This window comes from Brassica oleracea, chromosome C2, assembly GCF_000695525.1.
Source record: "Brassica oleracea var. oleracea cultivar TO1000 chromosome C2, BOL, whole genome shotgun sequence".
NCBI classification, from domain to species: Eukaryota; Viridiplantae; Streptophyta; class Magnoliopsida; order Brassicales; family Brassicaceae; genus Brassica; species Brassica oleracea.
The window spans coordinates 15,982,567-16,004,300 of NC_027749.1; the positions used below are offsets into that span (position 1 = coordinate 15,982,567).

The 21,734-nt window shown below is 36.0% G+C and overlaps 4 protein-coding genes across 5 annotated transcripts; 1 reads left to right on the forward strand and 3 right to left on the reverse strand.

Annotated features, from left to right (window-relative positions):
* The first annotated feature begins 987 nt into the window (after positions 1–987).
* Positions 988–5,840, forward strand: LOC106325384 (histone acetyltransferase HAC2). Its single transcript, XM_013763439.1, has 12 exons — positions 988–1,132; positions 1,679–2,546; positions 2,619–2,900; positions 2,987–3,376; positions 3,456–3,656; positions 3,749–3,891; positions 3,970–4,273; positions 4,367–4,506; positions 4,581–4,659; positions 4,751–5,149; positions 5,253–5,479; positions 5,568–5,840. The coding sequence occupies exons 2-12, from the start codon at positions 1,710–1,712 to the stop codon at positions 5,608–5,610; spliced, it is 3,045 nt and encodes a 1,014-aa protein (XP_013618893.1). The 5' UTR covers positions 988–1,132; positions 1,679–1,709; the 3' UTR covers positions 5,611–5,840.
* A 272-nt stretch (positions 5,841–6,112) lies between these two features.
* LOC106327413 (protein CROWDED NUCLEI 1-like) lies at positions 6,113–11,148 on the reverse strand. Of its 2 annotated transcripts, none has more exons than XM_013765558.1 (8): positions 10,788–11,148; positions 10,324–10,533; positions 9,901–10,145; positions 9,563–9,833; positions 9,405–9,488; positions 6,915–8,941; positions 6,677–6,827; positions 6,113–6,571 (listed from the first exon to the last, which is right to left on the reverse strand). In XM_013765558.1, exons 1-8 carry the CDS (start codon positions 10,926–10,928, stop codon positions 6,362–6,364), a joined length of 3,339 nt encoding a protein of 1,112 aa, XP_013621012.1. In that variant the 5' UTR covers positions 10,929–11,148; the 3' UTR covers positions 6,113–6,361. The 2 variants fall into 2 exon arrangements, with proteins under 2 accessions (XP_013621012.1, XP_013621011.1); XM_013765557.1 differs by having other exon boundaries at positions 9,901–10,154.
* A 2,151-nt stretch (positions 11,149–13,299) lies between these two features.
* Positions 13,300–14,865, reverse strand: LOC106325059 (cyclin-B1-2-like). The gene is made up of 4 exons (XM_013763085.1): positions 14,646–14,865; positions 14,311–14,411; positions 13,839–13,936; positions 13,300–13,587 (listed from the first exon to the last, which is right to left on the reverse strand). The coding sequence occupies exons 1-4, from the start codon at positions 14,769–14,771 to the stop codon at positions 13,487–13,489; spliced, it is 426 nt and encodes a 141-aa protein (XP_013618539.1). The 5' UTR covers positions 14,772–14,865; the 3' UTR covers positions 13,300–13,486.
* Positions 14,866–19,910: 5,045 nt separating this feature from the next.
* Positions 19,911–21,395, reverse strand: LOC106325998 (transcription factor TCP1-like). The gene has a single exon (XM_013764042.1). It carries the CDS (start codon positions 21,044–21,046, stop codon positions 20,006–20,008), a length of 1,041 nt encoding a protein of 346 aa, XP_013619496.1. The 5' UTR covers positions 21,047–21,395; the 3' UTR covers positions 19,911–20,005.
* Between the last annotated feature and the right edge of the window lie 339 nt (positions 21,396–21,734).

A 21,734-nucleotide genomic window follows, 5' to 3' on the forward strand; every position in this document is an offset into this window, starting at 1 on the left:
TTCTGCTATTTATAAGGTTTATTGCACTAGATTATCCTATGGTTTGTGTTGATGGTTTAGTTTGTTGTTTATGTTTTGGTCGTAAATTGCCCGTTGTGGGTTCTACTCGCATGTTTTTAGGTTTTTGTTTCTGGAGATTTTATGTTATCCGTTTGCTTTTGTATCAAACTTTGTATTTCATCTTGGAATGAATATTTTTGAATTATCAACAATTTATTTCTTTATTTGATTTTCAAATAGTAATAAATTACATTATACACAAATTTACTAAATTATATGTAGAAAGCTAAAACAACAACTAACTAAATGAAAATAACATAATTTAGTCAAGATTTTAATCTATTAAGAACAAAAAATATTACGGTTAAATCTAGAGAATTAGATGCAATCTAATATATCCAAAGAATAACCAAACCGACTTTACATTATACTTTCAAACTTTCAAACACGCGTGTCTAATTAAAATAGCATAATATTATTTATAACAAATCATACATATAAATTATAACATAATTCAAAATTGACAATAGAATATTAATTAATTATTATATATTTATTATTTTATTTTGTTAATATTTAAAGAATTACCCAATTACACAGATCTATGTATGCTTTCTACATACCCGGTGATTAGACTTTTTACTACTAAAATCTAGTGACATAAACTTAGAGGATATATGTAGCAGTGACATGTAGATTTTAAGCAAACATTAATCACATCACATCATAAGCTTTAAATGTCAATTGTAAGTGATAAAGTTGGGATAATTAATTAATAGATACAATTATATAAAGAGATAGATAGTTAGATTGAAAAGTGAAAAACCGAAATACTAAACCGAAAGTGATTAGGAAAAAACCGAAGTTAAATAGATAAAAAAAAAACTCGTAAAAAGACATTAAATTAGAGAGAAACCCTCGAAACTAGAGATAAAGTGGCTATAAATTAATCAAAGAAACAATACTTTAGATTAAGAAATTGCCGAAACCCTAAGCAAACAACAAGAGAGAGAGAGAGAGATCAATCAACGAAGACTTTCACTTTCAACATCTTTTCTTTGTCTTTCTCCCACTACTTGCGCGCGCGAACCCAACCCCACACAGTAAACACCATTCGAATTTTGAACAAGAGGTTCGTTCGTTCGTCTTCCTCCTTCGTTCTTCTTGGATTTAGGGTTTTGTCGGGGTTCCTCTTCGTGCGATTTCGTTACTTGTCCCTACCGATTACAGAGGGGTTTTCGTCGGGGGAGTATGCATTGTAGCTTACGTATGTAATTAGGTCTTCGTGATGCGTCGCTTAGGGTTTCGAGCTTCGAAATTGAGGTTCTTTTTTAGGGAGAATGTTAAATCAATTTGGGGGTTTCGTAAAAAAAAGCATCAACCTTTAAGCCTTGTCTGGAGCTAATTTTGTTTTTGAGATCACTGATTGTTTGATTAGCTTTTAGGTTGTGAAATCGAGTGTGAATTTGATTGATTCCTTTCAGGTGGATTTATCGATCTCTGTTGTTTTTGTTTGTGTTGAGTCTTGATCCATCACTTAGTCTTAACTTGTGGAACAAGCAAAAACAATCTACTAGATACTGTCGATTTGGTAGCTTCTCTCTGATTGTTTCTTTTGAGACCATAAGCACCTGCATGATCCTAACATTCTCAATGTTCCTTTGATCGTAATGTGCAGGGAATGTTCAGAATCAGTTGATTATAAGCCAATGCAGCCGTCTTCTGAATGGTATAGGGGTATGATGCCTGCCTATCTTAACCCCAATGCTAATCAACCAGACCTTCATGTTTTCAATCATCAGTTGAACATGCTACCTGATTTGGATGTTGCATCTGATAGAAAGGCCCAGTACTTAGCATCCAGAAGATTTAATTATAATATCGGAGTTCCAAGACTGTTAAACTTTGGGTCTGATAAGGATCAGAGTGTGGAGTTTTTTGGAGAGATATTCAAGTCAGAGATTGGTGATTATCCGTCAAAGCGTCAGAGAGCTGAAACACCAATAAAGCTGAGTCTTCCTCCTTGGAACGATTCATCAAGACTCCCTCCTCTTCAGCTATGTCCCGAGCAGAAAGTTCCCATTCCGATGAAAGGATTTGATGATGTTTCTTCATGTGCTAGAAGATGTTTCAATACACCCAGAACGCCAGCTTATAGCCCTGAGAATGTCAGCGGTTGTTCTGACATAACCAAGGTAGATGTGATGGACAATTCTCCTTTGAACAGTAAGCATGTTCAGGGTCTTGGTACTAGCAAAACTGTGAAACCTGCAAGACCACATGCAACCCGGGTTTATTCTTTTGACGACTTCTATACCGTCGAGAGAGAGATTCAAACCGAGGAAAGGCCGCTGAAGCATGAGAAACTAGGACCTGGAGAGGACATTGTTGAGCCGATGGAATGTGGAGAACAGACTAAGTTTGAGGTTAATGTTGACTCAGTGCCTATGGAAAAGCGTAACAAGAGAGGTGTCTCACTGGTGGAACGTTTCACAGAAGAAGAAATAAAGTTGCATATTAAGAGCCTCAAGGAGGGAAGTACTCAGGTAACAATTGTTTGGCCTTATCCATTGTTTTTTTATTTGTTTGCTAATTAATCTTCTTCTTTTTTTCCACAGGGAGGAATTGGAGAAACTTGTGACCAAAAGGATCTATGTCAATTGTGTGGCAATGGCACACTCGTGTTACCAGCACAACCAATCTACTGTTCTCTTTGCTCCCGCAAAATCAAAGACAAATCTTCATATTACATCCCCGAGGAAAAAATAAGTGATGCGCAACATCAAATCTGTAATCCCTGCTACAATCGCAGCAGAAAAAACTTCACGTTATTTGGAGTCACTGTCGCAAGAGCCAATATGCTTAAAATGTGTAACGCTGACAATCAACACACAGAAGAGGTAAACTTCATCTCTCTCTGTCCCTATATATATCTTTCTAAGTACATCATGTTTTACAACTTAAGTTACTTTTTTCTGTGGTGCAGTGGGTTTATTGTGAATCTTGCGAAAAGTGGCAACATCAGATATGTGGTCTCTACAATCAACAAAAAGACATTGACAAAACAGCAGACTACATTTGTCCCTACTGTTTGCTGAAGGAGCGTAAAAGTATCGAGAATACAGATCTGGGGGCGAAAGATTTGCCTGAAACCATCCTCAGCCACTTTATAGAACGGAGGCTATCCAGACGCCTCAAAGAAGAAAGACTCCAAACGGCAAAGGCTAATGGGAAGAGCGTTGATGATGTACACGAACCTGATGACCTTACTCTCAGAGTCGTGTTTTCAGCTGACAAAACCTCATACGTCAACAAAACATTTGCCGACTTGCTTCACAAAGAACACTACCCTAGTGAATTCCCTTACAGATCAAAGGTGAGAAGTCATATTCTTCTTTCGATTCAGTTGTGCATCTCAGACCGTGCTTTGCTGTAACTAATTTCGATTGTTTCAGGTCATTCTTTTGTTCCAGAAAGTCGAAGGAGTTGATATATGCATCTTTGCGTTGTTTGTTCAAGAGTTTGGATCAGAATGTAGCCAGCCAAACCAGCGCAGCATATACATCTTGTACCTCGATTCGGTCAAGTACTTTAGACCCGAGAGAGTGACATTCTCAGGAGAAGCTCTTCGAACTTTCGTTTATCATGAAATATTGGTAATCCATTCATTATTTTTCTTTGTTTAGGACTAAGTTTCTTAGAATCAAAGTTGTTATTGACTTTTTCTTTTTCTTTTTCTTTTTGATAGATTGGGTATCTTGAGTATTGTAAGATTCGTGGTTTCGCTACGGGTTATATATGGGCGTGTCCACCTCGAAAAGGAGAAGACTACATTATGTATTCTCATCCTAAGACTCAGCAAACACCCAACACTAGGAAGCTTCGTCAATGGTCTGTCTTTTCTTCCTCTCTACTTGGCTTTTATGATTGCGAGGAAATTGGATTTTAAAATTATAAACATTATTGCAGGTATCAGTCGTTGCTGGATAAAGCAACCAAGCAGAGGGTAGTAACGAGTGTTACAAACTTGTATGATCGGTTCTTCGTTTCGGCAGAAGAATCTACCTGCAACATTACAGCTGCACGCTTGCCTTACTTTGAAGGATCTTTCTGGTCCGATAATGCTGAGCTCCTGACTCAGGCTTTTGAGAGAGAAAGTGTGGACGAGTTGCAGAAGAAGGTTAAATCGCTTTCTAGAAGAGCACTAAAGGGTGTCAAAAGCAAGGATGATCTTGACGTTGATGATGCCAAAAACATTCTCATGATGCAAAAGGTTATATGATCATTATACGTTTTGAATGCACTTAAAATTTACATATGGATACATTCCTTTGCTTAACCTTTGGAGTATTCTTGTTTTGTATAGCTTGACAAATTGATATCTCAAAACAAGGAGGATTTCATGGTGGTGGAGTTGAATTATTCATGCACACGCTGCTCAAAGGCCATACTGTCGGGATTGAGATGGTTCTGCGGGAAGTGCAAGAATCTTCAATTGTGTGAAAGGTAATCACCTTTTCTCTCTCTCTCTCTGTGTAATTTATTTCGGTTATGTTAACAAAACCCTTCATTGCAAACAGATGCTATGATGCAGAAGAAGAGGTTCCTGGAGAACACACACATACTATAAATGACAAAGAGAAGCATTCGCTGTCAAAGGTTATTATCAGAATTCTTGTTTTGATTTTCTCTAGTTTAGGGATTGAAAAGTGAATTTTTTTGAAGATTGGGTTTTGTTTTACTTTTACAGGTTCAGGTGAACGGCATACAATCTACAACAACTGAGGATAATGATGTCATCCTAGAAAACAGTATGTTCGAGAGCAGACAAGTGTTCTTAGGCTTTTCTCAGAAGCATAACTACAGCTTTGACACGCTCCGACGCGCCAAGCATTCTTCGATGATGATACTTCACCATCTTCACTCTTCAGACAAGCATCATTCTGAGAACTCCAACAGCAGCTTCTTTCAAGTGACTTGTACGACCTGCCAAAAGGATGTTTCAAAAACGATTTACTACTCTTGTTTGATTTGTTCGGGTTGCCGTGTTTGCACTGCATGTTATAACAAGAAGAACACAGTCCTTCGTCTGCTTCATCTCTTCCCAATGACCCCTTCCACGCACGGGACGCCGCCTAGAACCGTAGGGGTGAGTATATTTTATTTTTTGGTCAAACCAAAACCTTTACTCTGTTTCTTTCTTTGGTTTTTATATTTTATTTGTTTTCTTATATTATGCAACTTACTCGCAGGCTCTTGGGATAATAGAGGCTTTGTTGCATGCACATACGTGCAGAACCATGGCCACTGGTTCCTGCTCACACCCGAAATGCGATGATGTTAAAACACTATTCAGTCACAGCGCAGTGTGCGAAATCAAAAAGAGAGGAGCTTGTAAGATTTGCAATAATCTTCGGCAGATGATAAGTATTCACGCATTCCATTGCCAAGATCCCACTTGCTCCATACCACGCTGCAGGTAAATTTTTTATTGGTATTTCTTATGATTTTACTCATCTCTGCAACTCCATCTTTTTAAACTTGATGTTACTCTCTTCTGTTCTCAGAGATACGAAGGAGCACTTCTTTAGGAGTGGTTTGCGGCACTAAAGAAGAGCCAAAGGACTTAGTTTGTACATTCCTTATGATTGTGATGCTGCTTATAGAAGAAAATGTACAGATCATAAAACCCTTCTCTTACATCAAATACTTATCGTTGTCCATTTCTGTCAAGAATGGTCAGAGTGTTGTTGTCCTTTAGTTTTGTCGCTAAGGATCTTGGTAGTGTTCAATAGAGAAAGAATAAGATAGGCGCCTAATGCTTATATCTTAATTATAGCTTGAATAATCTTGGAAAGAACAGATGTTTGTTTCGTCTGATTTGCATCATCTTGCTTTCTCGTTTCCGTCTAAGATTTGGTACACTCCATTACCAATTGTACTGCAAATCTTCCATCCACCTAATCTAGAAGATCTCTCGCACTTTATCTGAAGTCGTTAAAATCCATCACACTTGATCTTTGTGCCCGCTTTATTTGACACATCTAAGAGTTGATGAGAATCGTTTAAACAATCCAGAGAAATAGGAAAAAAAAAAAAAAGATGAATCAAATGAAAACACTTTGTGGTTACAGGGAGATCACTCTCATAAAATCAAATAATCATCTAAAACAGACCAAAGAAGTATACTCTTAACCAGATAGCACAAAGTGGTAGAAAGCTAGAAAGAAATCACTACACTTTGGCAACAAAGATCCATACAAAAAGGCTCCTAAGATAAACTAGAGATAAAGAAGCAACCACTAACATTGTCAACAGATTATAGCACCATATGCGAACTACATCCTGATCAAAGATGGGGCTACGTCGTCAGGAAAGTCCAGAGCTTCTTACTAATGGAGACTTTCCCGGGATGTTCTGATTCCGATTCATCTTCTTCACCGTCATACTCGTTTCCAGAGTCAGCCCTTTGAGGTGTTTTGTTCACATCTTCTTCACTCATTTCTCCACTCTCACCTATTCTTTTGGGAGAACCAGCATGTGTATCCTCGAAGTCTGCCATGGCTTCACGCTGTTGAAACAGATTGAAATAAACAGATTAGTCAAGAAAGAGAAATCAAAAGAAAAGGAAAAAAAAACGAGGTGAAAGCTTTAGTTGTTTGTAAGAGCATTTTACCTCCACCACATTCGTGCTTACTCCATTATCGCTAAGAGCAACGCCTACTGATGCTGTGGCAGTGGTTTGAGTACAGTAAATACCATCGTCTTGTTGCACTCCACCAGTAGTCTCTTCATTCTTCTTACCAAGTGAGGTTTTTCCAGCCACCCTAATAACCCAAATGTCAAAACAGTTAATGATTAGACTGAACAAAAAAGAAGAATAAGATTTGAATGTAAATGAGATTTGAAGTAACCTTGTAGATCGCCGGAGATTATATCTTTGTCCCACAACTTCTTGTTGTTGCTCTGATGCAACCTTTTGCCGCCTCTTCCCACGCTGACGTTCTCCTCCGGTGACACTATCTGATTTTCCATCACTCTCATTACCATCCTGCTCAGTAGTACAAGTTCGCAAAGAGCCCATACGTCCACGTTTCCGTCCATTCTTTGAAGCTCCTTTATCAGAACGACCAGGTTCACTCGTGCTTTCATCTTTTCCTTTAGCAGCGTCCTCAACATTTTCTATTGAATCAACGGAATCACTGAGTTCTATAGATTCTCCATAGATAGCTTTGGCGTCTTCGACAACAGCTTTGACAGAACGTGTTCTTCTGACTCTGGCTTTCCCTCTCATGCGTGATTGACCATCACCATTTGGATTAGACAAAGAATCTGCATCAACTTCTTGAGCCTTTCTGTTGATGTTGCTTTGATCACCGTCTGAGTTTGCATTGGCGACTTCAACTTCTTTTGTCTCGCTTTCAGACTGGACCTGAAGCATAGTTGATGGCCCACTGTTCACGTTAGCTTGCTCAGTAGACTCAGGTTCCTGGTCAGCAAAATTTAGAGTAGCAGAGGTTTCTCCCATTTTTATTGGGGACAACTTAAGAATCTTCGAAGTACATTTCCGTAGCCATGACACTGTCCCATTAGGAACTGGCAATCCTAAGGAGCTAGCAGTTGGCGATATATCCCTCATCTCCTGCTGTGGTGCTTCGTTCTCAAGAATGTTTTCCAGTTTTGACAAATTAGGCATTTCCAGGTTGTCAATGTCAGGAAGAGCGAGCTCTGAAAGCAGTTCGCTGCAGTGGTTGCAGTTCCTATTTCTTTCCATGGAAGAAAGGAAACAGTTTCTCTCGCTAATAAATTGCTCCCGTTGCTCCTTCAGTTTCTTGGTTAAGGCAACAAGGTCATCAACATCTTTCCGGATTTCTGGCTGCTGCTCTTCAAGATGTTTCTTGCTAGCATCAGTTTCTAGCTTTTCTATCTCTATTCTCTGTCTATCGATCTGCACATCCATCATTTCTCTTCTTGCTAGGTCCCTTAGGTAATTAATGTTGCTCAGTTCCTTCTCTCTCTCTTCCTCGAACAACTTCTCTTTCGCTTGCAACTCCTTTTCTCTTTCTTCCAGTTTACTCTGCATATCAGACTCGACTTTCCTTTTGAGCATTTCAATATCATGAAGCAGCTGACTTCTTTCGCTCTCAGCTTTCTTATAGATCGCCGAACGTTCATGCTCCATAGTATCTGCAAATGAAGCTTTTGCCACTTCAAGAGTTTCTAGCTCCCTTTTCATGTTGTCATCTGCTGCTTGATGTTCCTTTTTCAACCTCTCTTCTTCCAAGTGATTGTTTCTCTCTAGTTTTGCTTTCTCATCAGTTATATTCTTTAGTTCGGACTCGATCTCAGCTTTCCTCTCGTCAAGTTCTTCCCATCCTTTCTCAAAACATTCCCTTTGGGCCTTCAGATCCACAGCCTCTTTCGCAAGCAGCTCCTGCTGAGACCTGCATTTTTCTATTTGCTCCTTTAATTCGGTTTGCAGACGAAGATACTCAGACCTCTCCTCCTCAGTAACTCTAAGCCCTTCCTTTTCTTCGCGAATTTCTGATAGCTGTACTTCATTCTCAGCCTTTATCTTCTCCACTTCAGCTATAAGATTGAGTATATTTTCCTTATCCTCGGCCAGTTTTTTCTTCTCAGTTTCCAATGCTTTCTCCTCGCTTCTCAAGGCTATCTCTCTGCCCTTTATGCCTTTCAGTCTTGTTTCAAAATCTTTTTCTTTTTCTTTATGCTTCTCCAGCTTCCTATCTAATGCCTGTTCACGTTTAGCAACCTTTTCCTCCATGTGCTTCCACTCAGCCTCCCTCTTTTCCACCTCAACAACCTTGCTCCTCAGGCTGTCATCAATAGATTTTCTTTTCTGCTCCATTTCCAACTCAAACTCACGCTGTGTTGCCTCCAACTTCGTTTGGTGTTCATCAATTAGTTGCTGAACTTCGACCTGTCAATTACCCAAAAAAAAAAAAAAAAAAAAAGCACAGTCAAAACTCAGAATGCACACATTTAATACTAACAACGATGTGATATCAACCTTCTAATAAAATTAAACAGTCTACTAATACTGATGGAAAATATTGCACAACAGTGGGTCAATAAAACATCAAGTTTCATCCTTTGCTCAAATAATCCACAGAAAGAGGGTGAAAAAGATACTTCTATATAGAGAGAGATAACTCAGAATGCACACATTTAATACTAACAACGATGTGATATCAACCTTCTAATAAAATTAAACAGTCTACTAATACTGATGGAAAATATTGCACAACAGTGGGTCAATAAAACATCAAGTTTCATCCTTTGCTCAAATAATCCACAGAAAGAGGGTGAAAAAGATACTTCTATATAGAGAGAGATAGAGTGTGTTTGTGTGTGCGTGTAAGAGAGAGATAGAGAGCGCTTGCCTTTTCTCTGGCATCCAGTTTCTCTTGCATAGCTAGTAGCCCTCGCTCTTTTGTCTCTAAGGATTTCTTCAGCACATCAGTTTCCTACATCCAGAAAAGAGTATGTAAATGGGCAAGATTCCAAGCAGTTTAAACAAGAAAAAAAACAAGCTGCTTACTTGCTCCCTTAAAGTAAGAGCTTTTATCCTTGAGGTGATATCGTCTTCCTTTTTCTTCAAGGCAAGGTTAGCAGCATCAATCTTCTTTTGAGCCTCTTCAAGTTCTTTTCCCTTTTGCTTGACAATCTTGTCGCTTTCATTTGCTCTATCCTCTCTCTGCTTCACAATCATTTGAGATTTAGCAACTCTTTCTTCTCCTTCTTGCAACTTTTTTTCCCATTCACGCAAGTCCTCCCTCTGCTTTGACAAGGTTGCCTCATCTGCTTCTCGTCTGAGGAAAGAAAAAGCAAACCAATGAGTCATCTCCTAATAACAATCAAAGCATAAAGGGTACGTACTCAGCAATGTAGGCAAACCGCTCTCTTTGAAGAGAACTTTCTCTAGCTTCCACCTCCTTGGACTTCCTCTCCACCTCTGAACTCTTCCTACTAGCTTCAGCAAGTCTTGCATCAACAGCACGCAGCTTTGCCTCCACTTCCAGAGACTTCTCTTCAACACTTCTGACCAATGCATCTGCCTCAGTCAACTTTGAGTCAGCTGTAAATTTGATCTCTGCGTTTTCAGAGCGTAGCTCCCGCAGAGCCTTCTCCGGGTGCATCAATTTTGTAAAAGTGACCCAATTAGAATAATCATACTGGAACTATGTAAAATATAAAAGATCTGAGTGAACGAATCTGCCTGAAGTATTTGGTATAATTGTATATGTACTATCTCAAAAAAATATAAACATAATTATTACAGAGAAAGTTGGAGACTCTTACATCAAGTGCACATTGCTTCTCAACCCCCAGAGCTTTCTTCAAACCCTCTTCCCTCTTCTCAACATCTGACATAGCAACCAGATGCGCATTGCGTTCTCTCCTAAGACACTCGTTTGCATCTTCAAATTCTAGTTGAAGCTCTTCGTATTTAGAACTCCACTCCTTTTTCTCGAGCAGAAGAAGACCCATACTGTGTTGATACTCAAAAAGCTGCTTCAGCAGAACAACAAATCAGCTAAGTAAAAATCAAATAGAAGCACTAATAATAGTAACAGTAAGAACTATTGAAACTTCACGTCCATAACTGCAGGTGAAATCTATAAAAAGCCACAACATTGGTTACAAAGTCAACATAGTGCCACGTGCGTTGCAATTATGAGACACAAATCTATTACAGGAAACCCAACACACAAAAGAGGAAAGTAACGAACCAAAGAACACAGATTAGAATTAAAAAAGCCCACCTCTTTTTGAAGCTCAGAGAGCAATCTTCTAGGATCATCTTCGTACTGGATCTCACTGACCCGACCCGTAACAGGGGTCACCATGTCTGGACCCTTACCATTCGAATCATGATTTGTGGCTTTCGCTGGAGTGGTAGACATCTTTCCCAATTTCTCAGGAACAAATAAAGATCATAACTTTCTCTCACTCGAACGACCTGAATTACGAAAGAACGATCTCCCCTTGACTTCTGGCTTCACTCTCTCTCTCTGAAAATTCCGTTGGGTCCGGATTTAAACGGAGTTCCTAAATTCCGGTACTGAAACTGATTTGAAGTCCGACAAGGTCTCTAAGCAACTTCTCATTCTCTCTCTTCTCTTCTCTGTCGCTCGCGCGAATCGTTTCTTTCTGTTTTTTTACTTTATATTATAAATGTGGACCCCTAACTTTCTCTTTATTTACATTTTGGGGGGCATTCTTAACTATTTGCTCAAAGGTTCCTTAAGGGTAAATCTAGAATTTTAGATTACAACGGTTATGTTGCAAGGGTGCTACTTCTCTGCTTAAGACGAAACTACCCCTGATCCTGGAGACTGTTTTTTTTAGACTGCGACTCTGAGTGAGGTTATTTTTCGAGTTTTTCTCATTGTTAAAAACAAAATCGGATAATTTAGTTATTGTATGATATACTTACCATAAAGGAAAAATATTTCAAGATCTGCAGTTGGAGATGGATAATTCGAAGAAAAAGAAATAAAGAAATTTAAAAATAATTTCAGTTACAAAATAATATATTTAAAGACCAAATGTGCCTTATCAACTCAACATGCAGGATTTGCCTTTCTGGTTGCTATGGAGATTATGGAAGAGTAGAAACATGTTAATATTCCAGCAAAAGAAAATTCACTAGAGAAGATTATTGAGATATGCACGAGAGGATGCAAAAGAATGGAAACAACTGGATAGTAAGATTGAAGAGATTCATACAAGACGGAGACAGAGTCATCAATTGCCTGAGTGTCTACATTGGAAGAGACCTATGATTGGGTGGGTTAAGTGTAATACAGATGGAGCTTATAATCCACTACTAAATCAAAGCTCGGCTGGTTGGGTTATAAGGGACGCTAATAGTTCTTATAAAGGTTCGGCTCAAGCGAGGGGGAGGGTGAATAATGATGCTTTGGAAAGTGAACTACAAAGCTATACTGATGGTTTTACAACACTGCTGGAATTTGGGTTACAGAAAAGTTATTATAGAAAGTGATTTTCAGAAGGCGATAGATATCATTAATAAGAAAGACTTCATTTTGCATATTATAATTGGAGAAGAGAGATTCAATGGTGGGCGGCAAAGTTTCAGGATATTAAGTTCCAATGGACAAAAAGAAATGCAAATAAAGTTATAGATTTGTTGGCAAAACAAATTGAAGATGGTGTTGCATTTTCTTTTTATTATTATGTACCGCAGTACTTAAGTGTATTACTCCATGATGATCATTTACGTTCAAGTTAAATCAATAAATCGACGTTATATAAAAAAAAAAAAAGCCAAATGTGCCTTTTCAACTCTGGCTCTAAAATAAAGCCAACGTGGCTCAGAGCTGTGCTGTGTGCATATGGGCGTTGTAGTGTATTGACGCAACGCAAGCAAGTATATGTTCTGTCTCCACGTGAAACCCATCATTGTGACTGTGCGTGCCTTTGCAACTCTAGTATTTTTGTGTTTACATATAATTGGTTTTGTCCTTAATTTTGGTTTACAAGTTCCATGCGAGAGTGTACAAGTTCCAGCTGAACAAACTACGATACAGCCTCTAGGGACTTTAAATTTTTATTAATTTATAAAGATATTAATTTACAAAAGTTTCTTTATTTAGTTTTTATTTTATTTTAAAACATATTTATTCTAAGATACAAAAAATATTTTATTTTAGTGTATAGACATTAGTTGTTATTTTTTGAAATTTCACATTTATATTAATTTTATTATATTATTTGATGTATATAATATATATCTCAGATAACTTAAATGTGATTTTAGATATAATATTACTAAATCTCATCAAAAATTTATTAAGTGTTAAGAAAATATAAAGATAATTTCATTGTGAATATAACAAAAAATATAATAATAGGTTCTTACTTATATAAAATTTGTATATATAGAAATTAATAATTTATAATCTTTATGAGACCATATATTTACATATATTTTTTTAAAAAATTATTATCTTATTATTTTATCGATTTGCGTTTATAGAGGTCAATAATTTATGAGTATTAAATTAACGTTTCCTCCTATGACATCACCGGTTAAACCAAGTAAGGTGGTTTAGTGGTAACTGGGTATATTAAGAGAGAAATTATACATTTTTAATCTTAACTTCCATTAAGTTATGGTCTCAACGTAAGCATGAGAAGAGTTAGTAGAAGAAACATGAATAGAAAATGGAAGAAATATATCACATAAACATTTTGGTTCAGCAGATAATATAATCGAATTTTGATTATGAGGTCCGGGTGAGTCTTCAATTTGTTGGAATCAGCATAGTAGAATTAATCGATCATATTCATTGCCCAGTTTCATCTGATTTCAAACTTTAGGACAAGAGAGAATAGAAGTCTAACTTCGAAATAAGTTCATACACTTGATTCATTATCAATCAAAAGCCAAAATGACGGAACATCCAACAGAACCCACCCATGAGAGGGGCGGGCCTTACATGAAACTTGGGGCAACGGGGCCCTTTGAGATGCCAAGACGAACTTCCATCCCGTGGTGGAAGTCTACCGGCTTGAATGTCTCCGAGTCACGAGGATCTGCAAGGGATACAACAAACACAAGTTTCAGACAATCTGATATCCAATTTTAAAACAAATGCCACGTTTAGACCCCTTTCATTACTTAATCTGACCAATAATGGCATCTTGCGAGCATCAAAGTATGGATTTTCATCTAATAGTGTTCTGCTAGTGCATACTGAGATACCATCAAATAGGGTATCCACTGATCTAGAGAAGTGGAATGTAGCATCGAAACATGCAATAGGATAGGAGTAAAGGACAATTACCATTCAAGTAATCCTCAAAACCAAAGTTATCAATGGCTCCTGTGTAGACTTCTAACCCGAGCATTGACGATGGAATTGGTCCAGGAGGTCTTTGAAACCTAAATATTCCACAGAGAGAGAAATAAGGATACAATGAGAAAAGTACAATCAAACATTGTTCTTTGACACCAGGAGATCCATGCAGCAAAGAGTTAACACCCTATATACTCCCCAGTGCACACATAGATAGTTTCAAGTGTGAACCGAGTCCGAGGCAAGGCACTTAAATAACCAGTAATGCATACAGTTATCATACTGCAAATAAAGACATGAACAAATGAGGACCTTATCTAACTTTATACAAAAAAACTAGCTTCCCAATGCATAGATTCACACACAATACATAATCTTCATGTACAAACTATTAGCAATCTGATCTAGTCATAGAGATGGTATTGACCTATCAGTGTTCCCACACATATTAGTATCTTACCGTGAGAGAATTTGCCTGTCCATATCCATCTTCAATGGAAGTGCAGACCCGTAGGTATGCCCAATGATTGTCCTCTTCGTCGCCTCGTGTGATCTCTTTCCCTGAAACCCAAAACAAAGTAACTGTTGATCCACGGAGAAGAAAAAGAACCCTAATTTTCATCCACTGAGAGCCCTAGTAAGATTGAAACCCGAATTGGTGTCTCGAATCAAACCAAAACAGCAAACATGAGAAGAAGTAAGCTAATCGAGCGCACTTTAAGTTCCTTTCTTAGCTAATCTCCCGAGAGACAAACAGATTTGATTCGATAAACCGAAGCAGAAGGTAAAGATTACAGATTCGTAAGAGGATTCGAGTGGGTGAGATCCGACGATGTCGCTCTTAACGCCGTTGAGACCGAATCGAAGAGCGTCTCTCTTGACACCACCGATCTCATGAGCTATCTTCTTCGGAGACTCCATTGCTTTTCTTCTTTTTTTTTTCTTTTTTTTTCTCCTTCGATGATCCTCTCTCTTTCTTCGTCTAGCTTCCTCTGCGGGCAAGCAAAGAAGCAAGACAGTCTTATAATGGGCTCTCTATCATGAATAAGGGAGCCTGACTCTGGGCCCACTAATTTTGTATTTTGGCCCAAGAGAGGAACTCTGGTTCAAATCTTTTTTTTTTTTTGAAACACAACTCTAGTTCAATTAATATCTCAATTTTCATGTTTCATAAAGAAGAAAATCTCTTTCTTTGGTAAGAGCAACCCCCACTGTCCATTGGACATGCGCTAAACATTTCATATTTTTATTACATATTTTGAACATTACCATTTCTAAAAATGAAGTTGAGTTTGCCGTAAATTTTCAACTTCAGTTTTTATTCGATAGCTAAATTGTAAATCAGTTAAAATAATTTTTGGTCAAATCAGTAAGTTTTAACCCTAAATATTGGACGCAGTGGAGAGGTCCAGTCAAGGTTAAACAGACTAATAAAAAATAATTAAAATAGTACCACAATGACACGCAGAAAAGATATCGTGTGAATATTAAAATCAGCTATTTGTGGGTGTTTTATTTCATAGGATTGTCTGACAAATTTAATTTTATATAGTAAAATTACTTTCACTTTTCAACAAAATCTTCTGAGACAATCAGTTTCCACGCATTTTCTAAAATATTATAGATTATTCATAGATAACTTAACTAAAAGCACCCACAATGGAAGCTCTTAAGGGAATCCTTAGAGGATGTGGAGCCCAATTTCTTAGAGTTTGTGCAAAAAAGAATCCTTAAAATCCTTTGATAAGGATTGATCCTTACACTGTTCACGGGTCCCATTGACTACGTGGCGGCCCGTGAAAGGTCATCTTTTTTTTTTCTTTTTTTTTTTAGAAAAATCCAAAAAATTCAAGATTAATCTGAAATGCTCTTATGCTAAGGACTCCAATGAGTCTCACCATTGCGGATGGTCTAATTCAGCTAGCCAAGTCTAGATAAATTGCCAGTACACTTGTTACTTGCGTTGAAGAAGATGTGTGGAAAAAAGCAAGAAAATGAAATGATTTTGAAGAATTGAAGGAAACTGAAGCTAATCCGAATACCCGACCCAACTCTTTCACATAGTTTTGGTAGTTTTCTCCCACATATGTTTTGTTTTTTTCTTCAAAAAAAAACATATGTATGTACATAAATACTTTTTTTTTTTGAAACAACATAAATACTTTATATATAGATAGAACCAACTCTAATCTCATTTTTCCTTTCTGCCAACTAAAAATCTTTTGTTTGCTTATATATTCCTTCAAGATGTCAAGCTTGTATTCCATGCTTCAGAATGCTATTCGGATTTGAAATCTGAAGAAACGAGGAACAACTTTCAAAGGTATATATATATATATATATATATATCTCAGCTGCATTAGTTTTGTTATTGTATATCATTGTCTAAATTTTAGAGAGCATTTATTTCTTTGTTTTTAATTCGTTGCAAGAATTGGTTACCAAGCATTTAAACGTCAACGCACAAAGCTTTAAGGTTGATTCATTGATTATTTAGGAAACAATGATGCGTGGATCATACTCTCTCCGGATACGAATGTATGATGTTATATCTTTTTATTTTGTATATAAATGTATGATGTTTTGAGATATAATTAATGTATTCATTTTTAAATTTAAACATAAATTAAAAAGTAAAATTATTAGTGGTGAAAATTTATTGATATAACCAAAAAATAACAATTAAAATAATGTATTTATTGTTTCTTAATATGTGTGTAAAATCTTAAACATCATATATTTAAATCCAGAGGGAGTATAATATATACTCAAATAGTTTTATTAGGTAAGTGTTTTCAACGAGGTTCGTAATGTTTAACTAAATTTTTTTTCCAGCGAATCGCTTTTGGAAGAGTTTATAATTTATATACATCCATATGTGTTAGCAAATGCATTGGTTCTAAGCCATTTCTGGCGCTGAATCAACAATTCGAAGTGTTTTTCTTGCGTATTCTTGATAAACCAGCGTTTATATATAGATGTAGGAGGATCTGTTTGGGAAGTAAGAAGCCCCTTTGACATCTCTTCATCTGCAAAGAATTCTCGATGTGAAAACACATAGACAAAGGGCTGCTATCTAGGTAGAGTTCCAAATTAAAAAAATAAATGTATATAAAACTAAATTTATGAAAATAATAGATAATAAAAGGACTTGATGGATACAATGCATATCTTTTTTTCTTTCTAAATGGTAAATGTCATTACTAAGTAATGTAGGTTTGGTACAAAAGATTAATTGGACCACATTTTGCTAAAAAGCAGTCTGTTCTTTTTTACAATGCATATCTAAGAGAAGAACGTACTATAGTCTCTGTTATTTTTTCAGCAATTGAAGCTGATAAATGTCAATTAATTGTTTCCTAAATCAGATTTAAGTTCATAAGTCTAGTTGTAGATAATAGTCAATGAAAGATTCGATTATGTTGGGTATACAAATAATCGTCTTCAATGTGCCCAACCACCAAAGTAATTACGTGATAGACCAAACAAATTCACTAACCGTTTCTACCATCAACACAAATGCCGTCGGCGATTCCACCGGTGAGAATCTCACCGTGAGATTAAAGCAAGTTGGACCGGTTAATTATATGTTATATGTCTCTTAATCTATAAAGCTAATTATTTTGATAATTTATGAAGTGATAAAATAGTAAAATCTTGAATGCATCCTCTTCGAACATCTAAATTGAAACTATTAAATATTCACATTTCTTTGAAACTATATATATATCTTGATTTTTTTCCGTCTCATACACATTTTTAGATTTAAACTTGTGTTATGATACGGGGCAACATAGTATACTAGCTAAATAAACTATTAATTTTGTTCACTCAAGTCCTATGTATCTCCTTGTATCATTATTCTTATAATGAAAATTCACATTCTTATCAAAAAAATAAAAATAAACTATAAATCTTGAGCACCTATCTTGATTTCAAATGGTTTTATAGTTAGATTATAGAGATAACTGGCGTTTGTAATTTTCAGACTATATTCTAAATTCCACTAAAAGCTGTAATAAATATCTGGAAATGTTGAATGCTTACAAAATTTCCAAGTAATAAACGACTTATAGATATCTTTGACAAAAAAAATGACTTAAACAGATCACGAGGGTGATTGGTGATTGGTAGTTATTGTAGGTGCTGTCCACGGCCCTATTTATTTATACAGCACCAAATTCAGAGCAATCAAGTTTTAATTTTTTTTTTTAAACCACAGTTCTTGAAATAACCTACAGCTGTACAAGTGCTCTGTAGAGCCAAATATCCAAAATATTTTTTTAGTGTTTTCCATGAAATTCTACAGCAATAAAATCTAAAGCCACAACAAAAAGTCTACAAATTTTTTTCTACAACAATAATTTTAAAGCTACAACCATTACCAATCGGACCTCACGTCAAAAGTAACTACTAAAATCAATAAAAGCTCGTTGACATCCAAGTCATGAATTTAACGGCCTAATCTTATATATTAAAACAAAAATCACAATCTTAATTCATGTGTGATTTTTTTTTAAAAAAAATAGACCTAATGCTAAAAAGTTATGTTACATTTAATTTCAAATCTTATCAATATTATAGGTCTAAATAACTCACTTTCTAGATTATAGAAACTAAATAATATGTCTATAACACAATATTGCTATATTATAGGAACTAAATAACTATCAATCATTTCCAAGCAAAAAAAACGTGATCTGGAAACTTTGTTATCTACTTTTACTTCCATATCATGTACCCCGTGCATGTACCATCGGGTTTGAAAGAGACTGCAAGGAGTAAAAATATTTCTCGAGACTTCTACATCTAATCATGTACATTCTTAAAACTAAACTGATTTCACATTGATTTGTGTTTTGTATATAGTTCATTTACAAAATATAATTAAATGTTTAATTAAATTCTTTATAAAATTTATACACGAAGCTTTAAGTTTAGTTTTTGTTAACTTTCTTATTTTGCAAAATGTTTGATTATCTTTGAGATAATAATATTTTAATATTTTCCAAATTCTATTCCTATTTATTTATTCAATAATGAAATACTAATCCAACAAACAAAAAAATATATAAGAAAAAAATAAACACATGTGAAAGTTTGAAACAATCTATTTGATGGAGAACAAGTATACTCTAATATTATTACGTTTGAACAACCTTAATTTACTCGATAAGATAAATCTGTGAAGCTAAAAGTTTTATTTTTTAATAACTTGTGAAAGTTTGAAACAACCAATTCAATAAAAAACATATACGGTAAAATTATTATTATATTATAATATATACCAATTTAGAATTGAAAACAAAATGTTTATATAAAAATAAATGAAAACAAACATCTGCGCGGTTGCACTGATCGAGATCTAGTAGGTTTTAACGTAGAAGTTAGATCCTTTTTCCAAAGGTTTGATGATACTACAAAACGTAGAAGTTAACTATCCTCTTTGATTTCCTAACTCTAGTCGCCATTAATATATACTTTCAATCTAGGAAAAAGCATATATAATCACAAACGATTCTTATCTGACCAAGAGAATATATAGTGTCAAAACTCAAAACTAAGATCTATGTTCCACATATTTGGATGCCCCCAAATCATAACCAAAGGCACGCTTCCACGGTTCACACACACAAGTGCTCAGTTTCATTTCAATCCTAATCATGCATGTCTCATTATGTGGGTCATAATGGAAATTAGGATTTGAGGAAACGAACCTTATATAGAGTTTTCTGTGAGACGTTTAACTGTAAATTGATTAGTCTCAAGGACTGTTGTCTGTAGTACCAAATCGATGTATGAATCTTGGACTGGGTTTCGCCAAATATTTAAATAGTTTTTAGATTCATCTTCAATATACTTTAAAGGTTACACAATATACCACTTGAAATAGCTAAACAATTTGAAGGTAGACACTGAATCATAAAAAGCTATCTTGATCAATAACACAAAAGATCAGATAACAAGCGTATATCTAGAAGAACACAAATAACCAACGATTTAATATACATTGAAAAGAAATAAAGGATTATTTTCCTTACATGTTTAAATTTGATGCCTACTGCCGGGAGAATATCAACCTTTAAGGAAACCCTGCCAGATAAGAGAAGAGAAAAGATACATATCATGGAATGCAAAGACATAAGAATCATAAACTACGCCAGAGAAGAGTCTTGAACCCAAACTTTACCCCTGGGGAAATTCCTGTTGGTGACTGCACAAAAGGGTTGATCCATAAAAGGGTTTTGATCATAACCATAATCCAAGTTTTGAGGCAGGATGGTATTGTAGTTGCTGCTAGAACCCTGATTTTTTGACATACACGTCCCATAATGCTGATTGTAACTTCGATCCATATCCGTGGGAAGATTGACATTTGTCTTGGTTAAGATACATTCTTGATTATCAAACTCTTGGATTGCTTCCTTGTAGAAAGAGTGTGTCATGTCATCCCCTTCATTGAAGATTATAGACATCTTGAATGGGTCCATGATTTCAGTTTGTGTGATCTCGGAGACGGCTTCTGGATGATCATAGGTCATCTCTCTTGTTATCTGCTTTGACTTTCCTCTAGCTTTGTCCATTAATCCCTTTGAAGATATGTTGCTCTTCTCAGTCTTCTTGACCTCATATACCACTTCTTCGCAGGAATCTGGACTCGAACCATACACAAAGCTCTTATCGCCATCATCTTCATCCTCTTCTACATCACCCCTATTGTTTCTAAAATCTTCATCCTTGTTGTTGAGTTTTTTTTCTTGGACAAGCTCATTGATACCTCTTCTTGATTTCTTGAGAAGCCAGTCCAATGTTTCACTGGCTTTATCAAACCCCAACATATCCTGGAGATCGAAGAATTGGCGAGCAACTCCAATAGAAAGCCTTACCCTCCTGTCTCTAAGACCTTGTGCCGTGTCAATCTTGCTGTGTCTATCTTTCTTCACCGCCTTCTTGATTTCTCTCGACACCTCAGGAATCTCATAACCTTTCTGATTCACAGCACTGTTTGAGTTAAACGACATGTAATCGATCAGAGACTCAGGAACGGCTGATACCATTTGACCCAGAGATGCTGTTGACTGATGATTGTAGGGATTACGGATGATGCCTTGATGGCCCGGGAGCGAAGAAAGGTAAAGAGAGAGAGGGTACACTCCACTGTTGCCATTATTGTAATCATTGTTGGAAGAAGACATCACCAAGCTTCAGAAATCAAAAATCAAGAATTTGCGTTTTCTTTTAGAAATAATACCACAACTTTCACATCATCAAAAGAGAGAAGCAGCTAAAAAGAGGAAAGATAAAAGATGAAACCAAGAAACAAGTGAGAGGGAGTAAGCGTCCAATTCTGATTTCTGACTCCAAGACAAAAACTGCTTTACAGATATTAATGGTAGGTACATGAGAGATGTCTAACAAGAAACTGGTTAGATATAGAGTGACAAAGACATGGTTTTGTGTTTGTTAATTGCAGATCTGCTTGCAAAAGATGATTTTTGGTATGATTTAGAAATATCGTTTCTTTCTCATTCAATTTATACAGGTAAAAAGTTTCAGCCTAGGGTTTATATTTTTTAGGGTTTTCAATTCCATATCCTATACGAATTAACTTGAAACTCAGCTACTTTTAGTATCATCTTTTTATTTTTGAACTTTTACTATCATCTTGGAATTACTTTTACTACGTATTCGTTATGCAAGTTGGTCCCTTTCTATGTCATCTTGGCAATGGGCCAATGGCATTAATATCAACTGGTCCAGAAATATAGCAAAGAAAACTGTGAAATGGATTCGTTTCCATTTCGATGATAAAATCTAGGCTTTTAGGAGTTAAAGAAACGCTAGGGAAAATTGTTTTTTGTAGCAAAAAAATGATAACTATGT